Below are 18393 nucleotides of genomic sequence, written 5' to 3'. Positions count from 1 at the left end.
GTTGACACTCAAATTATTTTTTTGGAATGATTTTGAAAATGCTAAATTTTGTTATGCGTATTGCCACTCCAATAAAATTCTTGAAATTGCTCTGTAATTGGGGATATTCCGGGTTCCACCGGAAAACCTGGAATCGGTCCCAAAATGGCCAGATATGTCCAAAATGGGTATAAGCGTCATCAATGAGTTTTGTTTTGAAAATGCTGAATTTTGATACCCATATTGCCACTCTAATAAATTTCTTGAAAATACTCCGTAGTTGGGATATTCCGGGTTCCACCGGAGAACCTGGAACCGGTTCCAAAGTGGCCAGATATGTTCAAAATAGTTTTTTGCGTCATCAATGAGCTTGATTTTGAAAATGCTGAATTTTGATACCCATATTGCCACTCTAATAAAATTCTTGAAAATACTCTGGAATTGGGGATATTCCGGGTTCCACCGGAGAATGTGGAACCGGTCCCAAAGTGGCCAGATATGTCCAAAATGGTTTTCAGCGTCATCAGTGAGCTTGACTTTGGAAATGCTGAATTTTGATACCCATATTGCCACTCCAATAAAATTCTTGAAAATACTCTGGAATTGGGGATATTCCGGGTTCCACCGGAGAATCTGGAACCGGTCCCAAAGTGGCCAGATATGTCCAAAATGGTTTTCAGCGTCATCAATGAGCTTGATTTTGAAAATGCTGAATTTTGATACCCATATTGCCACTCTAATAAAATTCTTGAAAATACTCTGGAATTGGGGATATTCCGGGTTTCACCGGAGAACCTGGAACCGGTCCTAAAGTGGCCAGATATGTCCAAAATGGTTTTCAGCGTCATCAATGAGCTTGATTTTGGAAATGCTGAATTTTGATACCCATATTGCCACTCTAATACAATTCTTGAAAATACTCTGGAATTGGGGATATTCCGGGTTTCACCGGAGAACCTGGAATCGGTCCTAAAGTGGCCAGATATGTCCAAAATGGTTTTCAGCGTCATCAATGAGCTTGATTTTGAAAATGCTGAATTTTGATACCCATATTGCCACTCTAATAAAATTCTTGAAAATACTCTGGAATTGGGGATATTCCGGGTTTCACCGGAGAACCTGGAACCGGTCCTAAAGTGGCCAGATATGTCCAAAATGGTTTTCAGCGTCATCAATGAGCTTGATTTTGAAAATGCTGAATTTTGATACCCATATTGCCACTCTAATAAAATTCTTGAAAATACTCTGGAATTGGGGATATTCCGGGTTTCACCGGAGAACCTGGAACCGGCCCTAAAGTGGCCAGATATGTCCAAAATGGTTTTCAGCGTCATCAATGAGCTTGTTTTGAAAATGCTGAATTTTGATACCCATATTGCCACTCTAATAAAATTCTTGAAAATACTCTGGAATTGGGGATATTCCGGGTTTCACCGGAGAACCTGGAACCGGTCCCAAAGTGGCCAGATATGTCCAAAATGGTTTTCAGCGTCATCAATGAGCTTGATTTTGAAAATGCTGAATTTTGATACCCATATTGCCACTCTAATAAAATTCTTGAAAATACTCTGGAATTGGGGATATTCCGGGTTTCACCGGAGAACCTGGAACCGGTCCCAAAGTGGCCAGATATGTCCAAAATGGTTTTCAGCGTCATCAGTGAGCTTGATTTTGGAAATGCTGAATTTTGATACCCATATTGCCACTCTAATAAAATTCTTGAAAATACTCTGGAATTGGGGATATTCCGGGTTTCACCGGAGAACCTGGAACCGGTCCTAAAGTGGCCAGATATGTCCAAAATGGTTTTCAGCGTCATCAATGAGCTTGATTTTGAAAATGCTGAATTTTGATACCCATATTGCCACTCTAATAAAATTCTTGAAAATACTCTGGAATTGGGGATATTCCGGGTTTCACCGGAGAACCTGGAATCGGTCCTAAAGTGGCCAGATATGTCCAAAATGGTTTTCAGCGTCATCAGTGAGCTTGATTTTGGAAATGCTGAATTTTGATACCCATATTGCCACTCTAATAAAATTCTTGAAAATACTCTGGAATTGGGGATATTCCGGGTTTCACCGGAGAACCTGGAACCGGTCCTAAAGTGGCCAGATATGTCCAAAATGGTTTTCAGCGTCATCAATGAGCTTGATTTTGAATATGCTGAATTTTGATACTCATATTGCCACTCTAATAAAATTCTTGAAAATACTCTGGAATTGGGGATATTCCGGGTTTCACCGGAGAACCTGGAACCGGTCCCAAAGTGGCCAGATATGTCCAAAATGGTTTTCAGCGTCATCAATGAGCTTGATTAGTGAAAATGCTGAATTTTGATACCCATATTGCCACTCTAATAAAATTCTTGAAAATACTCTGGAATTGGGGATATTCCGGGTTTCACCGGAGAACCTGGAATCGGTCCCAAAGTGGCCAGATATGTCCAAAATGGTTTTCAGCGTCATCAGTGAGCTTGATTTTGAAAATGCTTAATTTTGATACCCATATTGCCACTCTAATAAAATTCTTGAAAATACTCTGGAATTGGGGATATTCCGGGTTTCACCGGAGAACCTGGAACCGGTCCCAATGTGGCCAGATCGGTCCAATATGGTATTGGGTATTATAATTGTACTGTAACTTGCATTATGATAAAATTTTAAACAAATTGTCATTCAACATTCGATCCAAAATGCAAAACAACTAGAAAATAGAGGGCTAAAAAAAAGTTACCTGGTTGGTTTTGGGAATAATTTAGGGTAAGTGCCTCTGTTTTTGACTTTTCAAATAGCAAAATAATCTAGAGATCTGTCCGCATCTTTTGCTTCTTGAATTTTGAAAATCCGTCCACAGGGAGCCGAGATACAGCTGTTTGAAGTTGGACTTCGCCTTTTTTCGCTTGCATGGTAGTTTAGGTGTTAATACCAAAATATGGTATCCTGACCTACACAATTTTCAAAAATGTTTAAAATCATGTTTGAAATTTTCCGTTTTCAATAAAAACATTCGCTTTGAAACATCATTTTAGCGCAAAATTAATTATTTTGTCAAAATTGGTCAAAATTTTCTCATAATTTCAGAGTAATTTGATAAAACACTTTAATACCAAAATAATACCAAAATGAAAACAGATTTTTTTTTTACAATTTCAAGTCATTTCTTGAGGGGTATATAAAAAATGTTCAAAATCAAGTTTGAAATTTTCGGTTTTCAATGAAGGCATTCGCTTTGAAACATCATTTTAGCGCAAAATTAATTATTTTGTCAAAATTGGTCAAAATTTTCCCATAATTACGGAAGAATTTGTTAAAACACTTTAATAACAAAATAAAACCAAAATGAAAATAGATTTTTTTTTACAAATTCAAGTCATTGCTTGAGGAGGTATATCAAAAATGTTTAAAATCAGGTTTGAAATTTTCGGTTTTCAATGAAATCATTTTAGCGGTTTCCTTTATGACATCATTTTAGCGCAAAAATAATTATTTTGTCACAATTGGTCAAAATTTTCCCATAGATTCAGAGGAATGGAGTACCCACAGTCGAGCAGTTTTTGACAGTTCGCTCCATAGGAAATACATTGTAGAAAAAAGCAAAAACTGCTCGAATGGAAATGCTCCATTGGAAAAACACTTTAATACCAAAATAATAACAAAAAGTGGTGTCCGACCATTGATAAATTCTGCAAGTTTGCAATATCAAAACAATACCTTAAATTGGTATAATACCAAATTTTGCTCTTGCATAATCCTTAAGACAAATTTTAAAGGGTCCAGGAATACCAGAATTTGGTATTGATACCAGAGAAAGGTATCATTACACATTTCCCTTGTTATTTACCCATGCTCGGGCTGAATCCGTTTTGTTAATTGCGGCCCCGATACTCTTCATGGTCATGGTCATGGGAAAAAATAAGACGTTTGGTTGTATCATTGCTGAGTAATCTTCAAATAGCTTTATCTCAGCAATGATTCAACCAAACGTCTTATTTTTTTTGTTAATATATGAAGGTGTATATTTTAATGCCCTGAAAAAAGGTTAAAATGTGTGCACTGAAAAAATCCCACATAGCAAATTCATGTGCTTTTTCACGTGAGCTGCTCCAAAAATCAACACGATAATTTGCCATGCTTTTCTCTTGATTTAGATGTGATTGTCATGTGACATTTATCTGATAATCATTTGAAATCAGCTGATCGCAAGCGAGATTTTTTTCATTCTTTTTTCGCTTGGTGTTCACTTTGGATTCAATAGAATTTCACTTGGATTTGCCCCATTCGACCTTTCCCTTGATTTCATAGTGAAAATCACGTGAGATTGAAATGTATTGGTTCTTGAAGGTGTTTGATGAAAAATTATTTATTCGTAAGATGGCGACGGACGAAGGCGGTACAATTTGCGTATTCTTATATTGAATTAATTCTTTGACAAAAGAATTAATTTTTTTTGTGTATAAAACATAAATCAAATCATACTAGAACTTGTTGGTAAGTATTAAAAAAATCAAACCATCCACATTAACGACCCCCGGGTCTTTTGTGGTCTCTATTGCAAGTTTCTGCTCGAACCTAGGAGTCCGAAGGTTTGGTGTGTTGTTTGTATTTATGGCATGGAGACGACTCCTACACCTGGAATGACTTAACGGCCTATTAACCAAGGCCGGGACCGACATTTTACTTCCTCATCCGATAGGGGGATGGCGTCGCTATTTTTAGACCACATTTTCCACTTTTGCTCATCGAAACCGACTACTTTATCGACTTCATTTTGCTGGGCGAGATAGGATGCCGTCTATTTTTAGACGATGACTCAGCACTTTTACACTCTTGCGCTTATAAAAACCAGGTGGCAGCACGATGTAACGCCACGTCCCTATGGAAGGTTGGAGCAGATGAGAATAGAACCTAGAATCATCCGCTTACAAAGCGGACAGCGTAACCATTCGGCCACGCACTGCCACTGTGTTGGTAAGTATGTAAACAGTGAAAATTGACAAATTACATAAATGCTAACATTCGGCAATGAAATTTCAGGAATTAAAACTGCGGCTAAAAGTTGGCTCCTGATTTTTTCTCAAATAACTGACGCTGTATTGGCCGATTGATCCGTTAACTTCGAAATCTGGCTGCGGTTTGATTCGCGTTCCGAAACTCACAACAACCGTCGGCAGTTTCGTGATGCGGTGCTGGGCGACATGGCTTCTTGTCACCGTGCCCAAGGGCACTGAATCCAGATCATCAAGGTCGAGTCGGTGGAGGCCTCTGAGAACCGCCGTCTAGCAGTTTCACGGCTTCAAGTAACGGTTCCTGCTGGTGCAGCGATACCACCACAAGCGTTGCCGGAATCTGCTACCAGTAAACTGTGCCGTCGACGCCGATCGTGTTTTGTTTAGGGAAAGTAATAAGTGAAGTGCAAACAAAGATCGATGGTCTGGTTGTTTTGATTCGAAGAATTTGTAATTATTATTTATTTCATGTATCAATAAACAAAACATGTTGAATATAACTTTTAATCGCAGTAAAATTTATTTTAATATAAATCTAAAATTATATGCAATATTCAGCTTACATGAAAATCACTGGAAAGCCATTGCATGTATACTACAACATCATTTGAAATTCATGTGCACACCATTCAAAAGCCATGTGAGCAAAAAAAAAAGCAAAGCAATCCACTTTAACGACACCCGGGTCTTTTGTGGGCTCTGTTGCAAGTTTCTACTCATTTCTAGGCGTCCGAAGGTTATGTGTGGTGAGTCACTCAAAACCTCTTTTACGCTAATGGACCGACGTTTTACTTCCCCATCCGATAGAAGCCATGTGAGCATTCACGTCAAATTCACGTGTTTTGCATTTAGATTTGCCGGCACGCGATGGATTTTTTCCAAGGGATTTACACATGACATTCACATGCTAAGTCGTATGGGGTAGATTCATGTGCAAAACATGTGACATTGCTATGTGCCTTTCTGTCAGTGTGCTCATACCAACCTCTGAAATTTTTGCTGATTTACATGTATGTTTTTTATTCATCACAGATGGCTAGATATCCCCGCCTTAGAGACGAAACCGAACGTATAATTGCAACACACATACGACAATGCGAGCAGCGTGCAAAAGAGCAACTTTTGCTTATGATCGACTACGAACTTGCATACATGAACACTAATCATGAAGATTTTATTGGTTTTGCAAAGTAAGTATGAGTAATATTATAAATTCCGTCTTGATCACGCTGGTATATTTTTGTTGATAACCTATAGGTTCATTTCAACTCCCCTGGGCCTTGTAAACTCAATGGGCATGATTTGATCCTAGTGCATTTGTCAAAATTTGGGTATACATTATTTTATATAAGCACTATGGACACCACTTCATGCTACGAGAACTCGCTTTGCCGCAGTCCCAGGGCTTAAGCGTTGACCGATTAGCTGTCTTCGTGAACTTCACAATTGCACCAGACACCGCTGCTTCTGTGACTTTTTCACTATCACTATGTGGGTATTAGGTTGGGAACAGCCCTCTGTCACTGCCGCCATGTTTATGAAACCAAAATATTCGATGACGAACATCAAGAAAACAAAGAAGCAAACGAAGGTGTCTATTGTCAGATTTTGAATAATGAACAAAGTGCACAGACGTTTCTCAAATTATGTTTTTGTTACACTTGCCGCATGTCCAGGACTCTTTTAAGAATGTTCCTTCCGCGTGGATTCCAAGAAATTCTCGATCCCCGGTCCCAGATTTTCCCGGTCGATTCGGATTTTTCCTTAAAATTTGTTGATCCTTCTTTGCTTTTGTGGAAGGTTCTTTACTTACTCCACGCAGCTTCCTGACGGGTTCTTGCTCCGAAACAACGAGAACCGGTTCCGGTACCAGTCTTCTGAAGAGGTAAAATTTCTTCTGCTTCTCCGGTTGCTCATCCCACCAGCCGATTCAAGAGCTCCTTCGATTCCGGCCTCATACACACACGATATACATCCGGAAACATACCCAAGATAAACCGGACCACTTGCGTAACCACTTAAACCGAATTTTGTAATATTTTTCACACAACAATATTATTTTTGGTTAACTTTTTTCGCGTTCGCCATTTCCCTATTTTGATGTAAACAATTAGAAGACACCAATATTTCTTCATCCAAAGCTTTGTTGAAGGTGGGTTCTTCACACTTACTAATGCACATACTCTATCCAATACATTGTTTTCGGTGGGCTCTTCACACATACTAATGCGTGGGCTCTTCGAGGTTTGGTGACTGTCAAACGTTCTAGACATTTACAGTGGTACCAGAGGGCTGGTTGGGACTTAAGGCTAGTATGCAGATCGGAAGGAAAGGGGTCAAGAAACAGCTTTACGAACAGCAGAACAAAGGAGAGGGAGCGATTTCTTGGGGCTTTTCTTCACCCTCTCTGACTTGCTTGCGCTGCTGCTGCTGTTCATTTGATTTTTTTCTTGACCGGTTCCTTCCGAAGTGCGTATACCGCTTTAAGGATAGTACAATTGAGTTGTTGCTTATGGTACGTTCGTTTGAAGAGCCGGTGCGGCACTGAGTGCCGCACTCGTCGGTGCCAGTTTTGGTTCAATCGAACGTCATTTGTCAGTGTGCGTGGAACTCGCATGAAACTGAAAAAAGTATCGAGTGCGGCACTAGAGTTTCAGTTCTAAGATGGCGGCGAAACTCGTGCGGAACTAGCGCGAGTTTCTTCAAAGAAACACTTTAACAGTTCTGAGTGCGGCACTCAGTTTGGAACTAGCCATCAAACGAACGTACCATTAGCATAAGCATTTAAAATAATTCTGTATCCTTTCCAAATGTCAACGAGGGTTGCCTCTCGCTGGAAGACCTCATCGCCAAGTTCTACAAAAACCCCAAGCGGATCTTCGGCCTCCCGGAACAACCCAACACCTACGTCGAGGTCGAGGTTGATTTCACTATCCCGGAGTTTTCAGCTCGCTGGTCGCCGTACGCTGGCATAAAGCTCGTTGGTGGACGGGGTCGTTCTCCCTAATCCGGGCTACGGCCAAAACGTGCGTGAATGGTACCTTAAGAAACCGACGGTGGTCCCGTTTGTCGAGAAGAACAACGGATCGTTGGACGGGCTGGACATGCTGACGCTGAGGAAGATCCTGCTGGACACGACTCGTCACTTTTTCTGGGAAAACGACGGCCAACAACCACCCAACTTCTCCACTTCTTCGAATCTAGCCTCACTCCGAAGGAACGAACCCTGGCCGGCAAGCTCATGCTCAGCGTTTCGATGTTCGAGATTTTCAACGTGGCGCAAACGATGCGAGATCGTACAACGAAAGATCTTCTGTTGGACAACTTGCTGCGCGGGAAGGTAATGGCGTTCATTTTCTACGAGGACAGCACGCGGAATAGCTGCAGCTTCGCGTTGGCCATGCAACGTCTCGGAGGTCGCGTTATCTACATGGACGAAACGAGCTTCCCCGTCACGAATGCGAGACTCTCGAGGACAGCATCCTCGTGATGGCTGACTGCTCGGACGTGGTAGTGCTGCGATATCCGGAATCGGGAGCGGTCTCGAAGGCGGCTTTCGGCACATCTGCCGAAAGCCGCTGATCAACGCCGGCGACGGTATCGGGGAACATCCCACGCAAGCCCTGCTGGACATCTTCACCATCAGGAAGGAAATCGGAACGGAATGGTCAGCCAATTACTATGGTGGGGGATTTGCAGCATGGCAGGACGGTGCACTCGTTGGCGCGCCTGTTGACGCTGTACAACGTCAACTTGCGGACGTCAGTACGAAGAGTTTGGGCATGCCGGAGAAAATTACGAAGCTGGTCGAGGCACGTTCGTAATCTGCTCTTTTAGCTGCTCTTTGATCTGCTCGTCCTCATTGTCCATTTTCTGTTACAGTCGCACACGTTCCTGTTCCGGCGCGGCCAATTCGCCGGCGTTGATCGACACGGCCACCGTCAAGCCACTGGGAGTGGCCGTCACGGACAAATCAACTACTGATTTGACAAATAAATCGTCTCGTTCGGTTTTCTGGTCTTCATCACATCTTCTAGGTCAAACTACTCCTCGTTGACGACCATACCCGCGCGCCGTCTTTCTAGTTCCGCTTTTCCCGATCGTACCGAAGTGCATTTCCACCGAGCGACTCCTGCAGAATGTTGACCAGCTTCGAGTCACGGATGGTATCACAAGAATTATTTCATTGAAGTTGTTTTATTTATTCATTTTACGCACTGATCATTCCCGTAGCTTAACGTCGATCGCTTTCAGCTGGGCGTCGGTCTTGTCCATCACCCCTCGTACAGTACATCCTTATCTTCGGTTTACCCATCACCCCGCAAACGGCATCTTCAAAGGCCCCTTGAACTTGGCAGAGTTAGTTGCGCTCGTTATACCATCTTCCCACACCACCCCTCCCCAAAATTCTTCAGCCGATTCAAGTTTGTCGGAGACCAGCGAATCCTCGAGTTTAAATTGAATCTTGATTACGCATGCTGCTTGTTATGAAGAGTAGATTCTAGGGGACCTCGAACTTATTAACTTGTCTCGGAACTAATTAGCAATCTGCCAGATCCTTATGCGTCCGGTTGGCTAAGCGATCTCTTGGGCCGGAACTTGCTCGTAAAAGTGAGATCATAACGAAACATTACTGCCTAAGCAATATTCGTGGCAGACAAAATCGCTAAAGAAAAAAAAAACGATTCCGGAGAATGGACATTTCCATTCAGCTGCTCCGAGCAGTATCAAAGGTGGGTCAGTAGGTTTCGGTGCCGGAAGACGCGAAGAGTGGGTTCGTCAGACCCAAATACTCTGGGCGGCACCTCCTGAATCCCAGCGACCAGGTCCTTCTCCGGGTTCCCTTTCTTCCGAAACTTGCCGACCAAAACTTAAATAATTATTGTGTTGCAGACCTTGCCGGATTTTCGCCATTGAAAATATTTTGTCAGAATTGACATTTCTCGCTGTCAAAAGCCAGCTGCTCCAACAGAGCTGCCAAACTGAAGCAATTTTCAAAGAAAATCCAGTTTGACGTTTCCAATTCCAAAGGAACCGGAGGGGTAGGCTGATTTGGTGCCCACTTTTTGGAGTCGAGTGGCTTGTCGTGTCGTCGGTTCAAACGCTTCACCGACGTAACGACCAAATCTTCAAAAGATTTGCGTTTACCTTTGTTTTGACGCATTTTGCAAGCAAATGGTACGTTCGTTTGAAAAGCCGGTGCGGCACTGAGTGCCGCACTCGCCGAGTGCCAGTTTTGGTTCAAACGAACGGTCCAGTTTTGCTCTCAGTTTCTTTGCTTGTGTGCGTGCGTGGTGTTTTGTTTTGGTTTTTAAAACGTCAGTTTAAATTGAATCGTGGCGAATTAAACGTCGAGCTAGAGGTAAGTATCAAAATCAATAATACTTTCACCCGATTAAAATTGTGTTTATCTTCAACTCAGGCTAGGTTCAACAAAATCTTGGCTACGGGATCCGGCGCTGTTGGTTCCAAAACAGCGATTTCCCCAACGTTCCGTCGTCTAGTTTTCACTGGCGTCGATCACGGTCAACCTACCAGGCCGATATGGACCACAAACGGAGGCGATTATTGGGGGCTGCTCATTGCGGGAACCACGCACCAACCGTGTCATCGTGCGGAAGAATCCCTCCCCAACGCGTCCTTTATGAGAACCAAACGCACCAGCTTAACTCAAACACGTGTATCTGACGGTGTACCGAGTCGGCAACAACGCACCAACAAATCATTCCTTCAAAACAGACAATCAATCCAATGCTCCATGACTTTGGCATTGCTTCTAAAGAATAATATTTGCTTGTAAATAAACATAAATGTGAAAAACTGCATAAATTTTTGTAATATCATCAAAAAAACAAACTGCATTTCAACATTAGGCGAAGCAAATTATTAGTAAAATACACTACTACTAAAAATCCTGATTACATGTTACACTAAATTTCACAAGTGCTTTATAAATATTCCCATTTCCGTTTACCAAACTGATTTCGCCGAATAGAAGAAAATAAAACAAATACAAATTCAATTAAACATCCAAATATAATTGTTTATGAAATATTTTCATTTGATCATCAAGTTAAATTAAATAATAATTTTGTAAAATAAGCAAATTAATGTTTTGTCCACGTTTGTATAGTTAAATTGTTGGACAAGGTAATTGCCAACATGTTTAAAGTTAAAGTTCCCTTAACAAAATCAACAAACAAACAACAAAACTTCAATGATATGCAAAAGAGGGCAAGTAAATTCAAAAACGAAATAAGAAACCTTCAATTCCGAAAATTCCAAAATACTCTTAAACTTAAAAAAAATTTAAAAAAACTCTTTCATTACTGAAAAAACAGAAATTTTACAAATTCTAGAACTCAAAAATGGGTTTTTAAACTGTAGTAATTTCAAAACTTCGTTAAAAAAATCGAAATTATAATAATTTCAAAACTTATGATATTACAGAAATTCTTTACATTTCTGAAATCTCTAAAATTCCTTAAACACTGTAAATAACTTGAATTTCCTATTTTTTTTAATTTCCAAAATATCTAAAATACCAAAAAACCCAGATAACTAAAATTTATAAATTTTCACTCAAATTCCTAAAACAAATTAAAACAAAATTCCAAAAAATCTAGCAATTTTAAAATTCTTAAATTTCAGGAATTCATCGAATTCCAACAAAATTTCAAAAATTCTTGAAACACTTATAATTCAAATAAATACAGAAATGTCTAAAATTCTATAGTTCAAAAAATTCTTCAAATTCCAATATTCTAAAAGTATTCTAATTTTTTAGAAATTTTTAAAACTTCAGAAGTTTTTAAATTCCAGCAATTCCTATTTTTTTCAATCTTAAAAATTCCTAAAAACTCTAAAATTCCTGAAGTTCTAAAAATTCCAAAAATTTTTTTTAAATTTGTACTGCAGAAACTCCTAAAATGTATTAATTTCAAAAAATTCCTAAAACTCTTAAAATTTCTAAATTTTGAAAATGTTGTGGAATTCCCAAACATTCCAAAAGTTCTTGAAACATTCTTAATTTTTTTTTAAAAGAAAATGAAATGAAACCATGCAAATGTTGATATAACTTTTTTGTAATGTTTGGAATTGAAGTTGTTTCAAGAATTTTTGAGATTTTAAGAATTTTAAAGATTTTAGAAATAAAAAGAAACTTATAAATATAGGATTTTTTTAGTAGTTCTCAGAATTCCAAGATATTTCATGAATAATATAATTGTTATAAAATTCCAGATATTCAGAACTGAAAAAAAAAATAAAATTTTATTTAATAAATTCTGTGTTTTTTAGAAAGTTTTAGAAACATAAGAAATTTTAGAATTTTCTGAATTATAAGAATTTTAGGATTTCAGAAATTCTTAAAATCCCTCGAACTCTTCCATTCCAATTCATTCCATTCGAGAAATAAATCAATGTAAAATACCATAAACTTAGCCATAAACTCTTAATTTCAGTTTTTTTTATTATTATATTCTAAAAGCTCTTGAAATTCCTAAAATTTTCAAAAATATTCAAATTACATAATCTTAAAATTTATAAAATTTTAAAAATTCATAAAATATCTAAAAAAATTTAAAGTTTTAAAATTCTAGAAAAAAAATAATCTTCTTTATATTCCAAAACATACCAAGAATTGTTGCTTAAATTCTAAATTCCATAAACTATTAAAAAAATTATGGATTATAATTAAATTAAATAAATCCCAAAAAGAAAAAAAATCGAAATTACTACAATTATAATTAATTATTAATTTATTGAATAGAAATTAAGAAATTTATAGAATTTAAGAAAATTGATTTTGATTTTGGGATTTTCAGAAATTTTAAAATGTTTAGAAATTTTAGGAATTTCAAAATTTTGTTTTTTATTTGATAGGATTTCAGAGATTAAGAAATTATATCTATTTTAGGAATTTAAAGAATTTTATGATTTTTGTTTTGTTCTGGGATTTTGGAAAACTTAGGGAAATTTTAAGAATTTCTGTTGTTTTAAAATTTCTAAATTAGTTGGAATTATACCAGTTTAAGGAATCATAAGAATTTTTAGAATTTAAAAATTATATTTTTTTATTTTTAAGAATTTTTAGAGTTTTTAATGTCTTTGAAATTCCATCATTTTATTTTACCATTAAAGATTATTTGAATTTTCAGGAATTTCTTAATATTAAAAGAAATATTAAGAGATTTAAGAACGTCAAAAATTTTATAAATATTATAAATTTTAGAAATTTTTGAAATTTGAGGATATTCAAATATTCTACATTTTTTTGAATTTAAGAGGTTTATGAATTTTTTGAATGTATGTTTTTTTTGCGTTTATAGTTTTTGATTTTTTGCGTTTCTGTTTTTTTTTTAGTAGGGGAACAGCGTCTAATTCCAGCGTGCCTCTTATGTTGCCATATCAGCACTTTGACATTCAATTACAGCTCATTAAAAACGTTTTCAACTGAAATCGAGTGATAATCAGCTCAATAGGAAGTGAGCAAGCAAGTTGCTATCAATAGTTTTGCCAAATTAGTTGTTGAAATAGTGAAAATCAGCTAATTGGATGGAGTTAGGAGCGAGCGCTTAACCTGCCAAACATACGAGAATTTCCCCTAATTGGAATTCTGCTAGAATTATGAATAAAATTCTGCTAAAACGCTCAACCAAACCACAACTGATAGAATTGTTTATTTTTTGATGTCTTGATTTTCTTAAATTTTATATAGAATTTTTAAATTTATTGGAATTTTTGCTTGGTTATTTTTTTAAATTTTTTGTCTTTTTTTTAATTTCTGCTTTTTTGCTAAAATTTTAAAATTACAGATTTATTAGCGCGGCCCATGGTTTTACCATGAAATACTACGGAAAACGGACTTGAATACTTCGCCCAATCGAGTTAAGACAATTTAATTCCGTTCGTCATACTGCTTTGTCTCGGGACCATCATTGACTGGTCCATCCCGACTGTGTCCATGGCGGGAAAGTCGACATTCGTATCGCAATGTTTTTAAGTTATGTATGTATCCAGTAGAAAATTTTATTTTCATCATTTTTTCACACCAAACAGTTCACAAAATACACACTTTCTCTGGTTTTATTGGTTCACTTGTTCGTTAGAATCGCCGAGAATGTCCGTGATTATCCTTCGATCCTGTCGGAAGTGCGTCGTAGCTCGCGATTCCGCACTCGGCCAGCTCGGCAGCATGTTCGCCATTAGGTTCCAGGTCGGAGTGTGCCAGGTTGGCATCAGCGATATTCTTTGCAGGATCATCCACTCAGGCATTTCTTCCGGCTCGACGAGTTGATAGGCTTGATAATGTCCTTGTACTGTTGTCTTTTGTAATCACCACACATTTTGCCGGAAGGAACAACCGAACGACCGATCACGGTGCCTAGCTGCCCTTCTTGCGAATCTTGACCGGTCGTCGTCCGTCCGGATGAAACCGTTCCCGGAAACGGCATCGCTTGTACTCCTTCTTGACGTACATCAGCTTCTACGGGATGGTTTCCGCTTGGCCACCTGAAAGTAATAATTAAAATTATTAAACAACTGAATATTGTTCCGGTGTAATGTAAAACTTACCCAAATCAAATTATTTTCCGATCAAGCCACCAACTTGTCCACCAATCAACAATCGAAAACTTTAACAAAATCAATTTCCTCAGAAGTCGTATGACAGAAACAAAATCAGCTTGTTTTGAACGAACAGCTGATTTCGATGTTTACAAACATCGCTTGTTGGTGTGCGAGAAACTCGCACGAAACTAGAAATAAATCGAGTGCGGCACTCGCACTTTCAGTTCCAAGATGGCGGCGAAACTCGTGCGACACTCGCGCTAGTTTCTTCAAACAAACACTTTGACAGCTCTGAGTGCGGCACTCAGTGCGGAACTAGCCCTCAAACGAACGTACCAAAAGTTCTCTTGAAAAGATGGCTTCGTTTGTAAAATACAACAAAATTTCAGATGGGGTTAGTCTTGAAAAGATTGTTTAGAATTTTGGAAAATAACTATAGTCTTTAAAAAGACTGTGAATTTTGTTTGAAATAACTCTGAGCTTAGGTAGTAAAAAATACCGCAGCTCTAGTGTCCGTTCACCTCGAAGGTTCGCAAGACACTAAAGTTTTTTGTGCTACTCGTTCTAGCCTCGCTTCTAGCCATCGATAAATGTCGCGCTAAAATCAATCAGTGAAACACATTAAATTCAAGTGGAAAATCACATTGACTTTGAATAGTGCTTGTTTTGTGTAGGTCTTAAGATCAATTTCAAGTTTTTTCCTCATCACTTTGAATAGTTCAAGACAGTGGGACAAATTCATGAGCTTGAGCCACCCGAATGACAATAACGTGTCAAAAAATATTAAAAAGTTAATCGTCCAAACACTTGCATTTGATAGTGATCTGATTTGGATTGATGTTGAAACACAAACCAATTAGATCTAAGATGTGGCTTTGTTTAATAATTAATGTGTTTGGGCATTTGAATAAAAAGGGTGGCGTATTTTCAGTGGAGATCGCTTATGTCAAAATCTTCGCGCCACGTGGTTTAAAACGTAAACAAAGCCAGCTGATGATGCTAACTCATGGGCATTTTATGAAATGGTCATATGAATTTATATTTAAAATACCATTTCTATAAAATTTTCGGCAATTTCAGTATCCATGATAAATTACATAGAATCATAAAGACAAACTTAAATCCAAAACACTGTTTCTAGCACCATACTAATGCTAAACTGCCCCTGATCGCATAAATGTCCCATATGCATTTTTATCGCTTTTGAGTTATTGATGCAGTTTGGTTCAAAATCGTGTGCTCTTTAAGAAAAGCATGGGTCATTCCATCTCAACTGTGCACGAAAAAGTGCAAATTTGAAAAGTACCCTCTCCGATCCTGCTCAAATTTGGCAGAGCTGTTGATACTATCAAAACACGCGCGAAAAGCCCGAATTTCATCCAAATCGGACCACCCCCTCCATTTTTGTACCTCCCAAAAAAATCGACTTTTTGGCGATTTTTGACCAAACCTCCTAGTTTCAAACGGCGATAGCTCAGGAACAGGGATGGTATTTTCTCGTTTCCTCGCCGATGGCGAGGGCTTTTAAATATCGTCCCTCGCTCAAATCATTAAATTTTCGGCGTTCTCCCAAAACTGCATCAAGAGAGCGAAGCGAAAACGACGCCGATGAAATAGCGAGCAACGAACAAACCGATGTGTAAGACGGAAAAAAATCTCTCACACGGCCAGTCCCCTCGCTCAAAAAGCAAGAGAAAGAGCAATCGTGAAATTTTCTCGCCCGTAAGTCCTGTAGAAATGAGTTCATTTGTGTGCGTGAGCTCCAGTGTATGTATACAGCAATTTCGTGTGCGTGTCTCTCCGGTTGAAACGATAGTTCCATCGGAGCCAGCGATACGGTATTTCTCGTCGGTTCGTTGGGCTTTCGATATTCGCGATAGCAAGCCGACCATCACTCGGCTGCGAAAGAGAAGAGAAATTTTAAGAGACGAGGAACGCACCGAAATATGCATCAATGATAGTGCGATGGTGATGGTTTACCTACCCTGCTCAGGAACCACAAATCTTAGAAGGTCGGTCTTAGACTCAATTTTGAAGGAAATTGGACGTAGAATCCATTTCCGTGATCAAAATGTTGATTAATTTATTTATTCTACCTGTATTGCGCAATTGAAAACTTTAGACGGCCGTATCTCAAAACACCCCAACTTATTTTTTTTATTTGACCTCACCGGCGAATGAAGCTGATGTAGGTAATCTCGAAAACACTAAACTTTAAAATTCGTTATCTCTGGAACGAAACATATTCATTTCTGTCGATAAGTGATTCTTATGTAAAATTGGCCGGGGAACACGACGGTGAGGTCAAATAAAAAAAATAAGTTGGGGTGTTTTGAGATACGGCCGTTTAAGGTTTTCAATTGCGCAATACAGATAGAAAAAATAAACTAATCAACATCACGGAAATGGATTCTACGTCCAATTTCCTTCAAAATTGAGTCTAAGACCGACCCTCTAAGATTTGTGGTTCCTGAGTTATCGCCGTTTGAAGATAGGGGTTTTGCTCAGAAATCGGCAAAAAGTCGATTTTTTGGGAGGGTACAAAAATGGAGGGGGTGGTCCGATTTGGATGAAATTCGGGATTCTTGCATGTTTTGATAGTAACATCAGCCCTGCCAAATTTGAGCAGGATCGGAGAGGGTAATTTTCAAATGCTGTTCTGCTTCAGATGGAATGACCCATATAACATCCAATACTTTGTTCTATAAATCTGGAGGAAATCCGTTTTTTTCGCGAAAACATAACACGTAGCCTTATGTGTGGGACAAACTTCAAATGCGTTTATCTCAGCACGCTGTTTTTGCATATGGGGCATTTATGTGAACATGGGCTGTAAATGTTTTAGTTAATTATTACATAAGACATTTTGAGAAATCATTCGTAATCGCGCGATGCTACTTCGACAACTCGAATGTAGATGGCGCAAGTGATACTGTCCATGATCGCATAAATGTCCCATATGCATTTTCATCACTTTTGAGTTATTGATGCAGTTTGGTTCAAAATCGTGTGCTCTTTCAAAAGAGCCTATAACATCCAGTACTTTGTTCTAGAAATCAGGAGGAAATCCAGTTTTTTCGTGAAAACTTAACACGTAGCCTTATGTGTGGGACAAACTTCAAATGCGTTTTTCTCAGCTTGCTGTTTTTGCATATGGGACATTTATATGAACATGGGTAGTATAGGTCATTGCTGAAATTTTAAAGTTATCGCAGTTTTAGTGAAAAAAATCGATTTTTTTGCTGTTTTCGTAATTTGACGATTGTCTCGCGGCGGCCAAGCCAGGTGTGGTTTGCGATCGATGCTTGACGGCTTGAGATGCTTTTTGAAACAGGCGATGTTTGTGGGATGATCTGTGACCATTTTTCCTCCTTCGGTAATATTTTTGAGACCTTGTAATAACGAACTAGGGGACAATTACCACCACTAGTTCATTAAATAAAACCAGAACTTGAGACTCTTGGAGATGAAAGAGAGATGTAAAGATCTGCAACTGCTCACATTTGACGTGGGGAAGGAGAATTGTACCTACCCTTTCACAATCCTGGTTCGATTCAGCAAATCGCACTGTCCTGGCAAAAAGAATCACAAAAGATCGTCGCTTTGGGTTATGGTAAAAGTCAAGTTTATTGCGTTTAACTGTCCTAATTTATTTTTTTTCGTCGTTTTAAAACTTACTGTCCGAATTCGAGTTCAATTTGTGGACTGTATTTTGCACTATTCCGGCGGACTTGGGGAACCACTTGGGAGGGTTGGATTATCGCAAGCAACACCGATTAAAACACTCGAGTTTCTCTTGACTACATCTATTTATCAACTAATTTTAAAACTAAAGA

The 18393-nt window shown here is 38.5% G+C and overlaps 1 protein-coding gene, 1 long non-coding RNA gene and 1 pseudogene across 4 annotated transcripts in view; 2 read left to right on the top strand and 1 right to left on the bottom strand.

Annotated features, from left to right (window-relative positions):
- The window catches only part of LOC120427827 (dynamin), a 143129-nt gene extending 136920 nt beyond the window's left edge, over positions 1-6209 (top strand). For 2 of the 3 annotated variants that reach the window (XR_008211904.1, XR_008211905.1), the window contains exon 2: positions 6020-6177. Coding sequence is in view for 1 of the 3 variants with exons in the window: in XM_039592752.2 (XP_039448686.1) it covers positions 6020-6181 (162 nt within the window). In the remaining 2 variants the exon portion in view is untranslated. Of the gene's footprint in view, positions 1-6019 lie in introns of all 3 variants that reach the window. The other variant, XM_039592752.2, reaches the window with a different exon arrangement.
- On the top strand, positions 6184-9016 carry LOC128093857 (CAD protein-like; annotated as a pseudogene).
- A 4985-nt stretch (positions 9017-14001) lies between these two features.
- LOC120427822 (uncharacterized) lies at positions 14002-18314 on the bottom strand. Its single transcript, XR_005606971.2, has 2 exons — positions 14564-18314; positions 14002-14500 (listed from the first exon to the last, which is right to left on the bottom strand). It is a non-coding gene; the product is annotated as an uncharacterized LOC120427822 (long non-coding RNA).
- Positions 18315-18393: the final 79 nt, after the last annotated feature.

This window comes from Culex pipiens, chromosome 1 (genome assembly GCF_016801865.2).
Source record: "Culex pipiens pallens isolate TS chromosome 1, TS_CPP_V2, whole genome shotgun sequence".
Taxonomy (NCBI): domain Eukaryota; kingdom Metazoa; phylum Arthropoda; class Insecta; order Diptera; family Culicidae; genus Culex; species Culex pipiens.
This window is presented reverse-complemented; position numbering and strand designations above follow the sequence as displayed.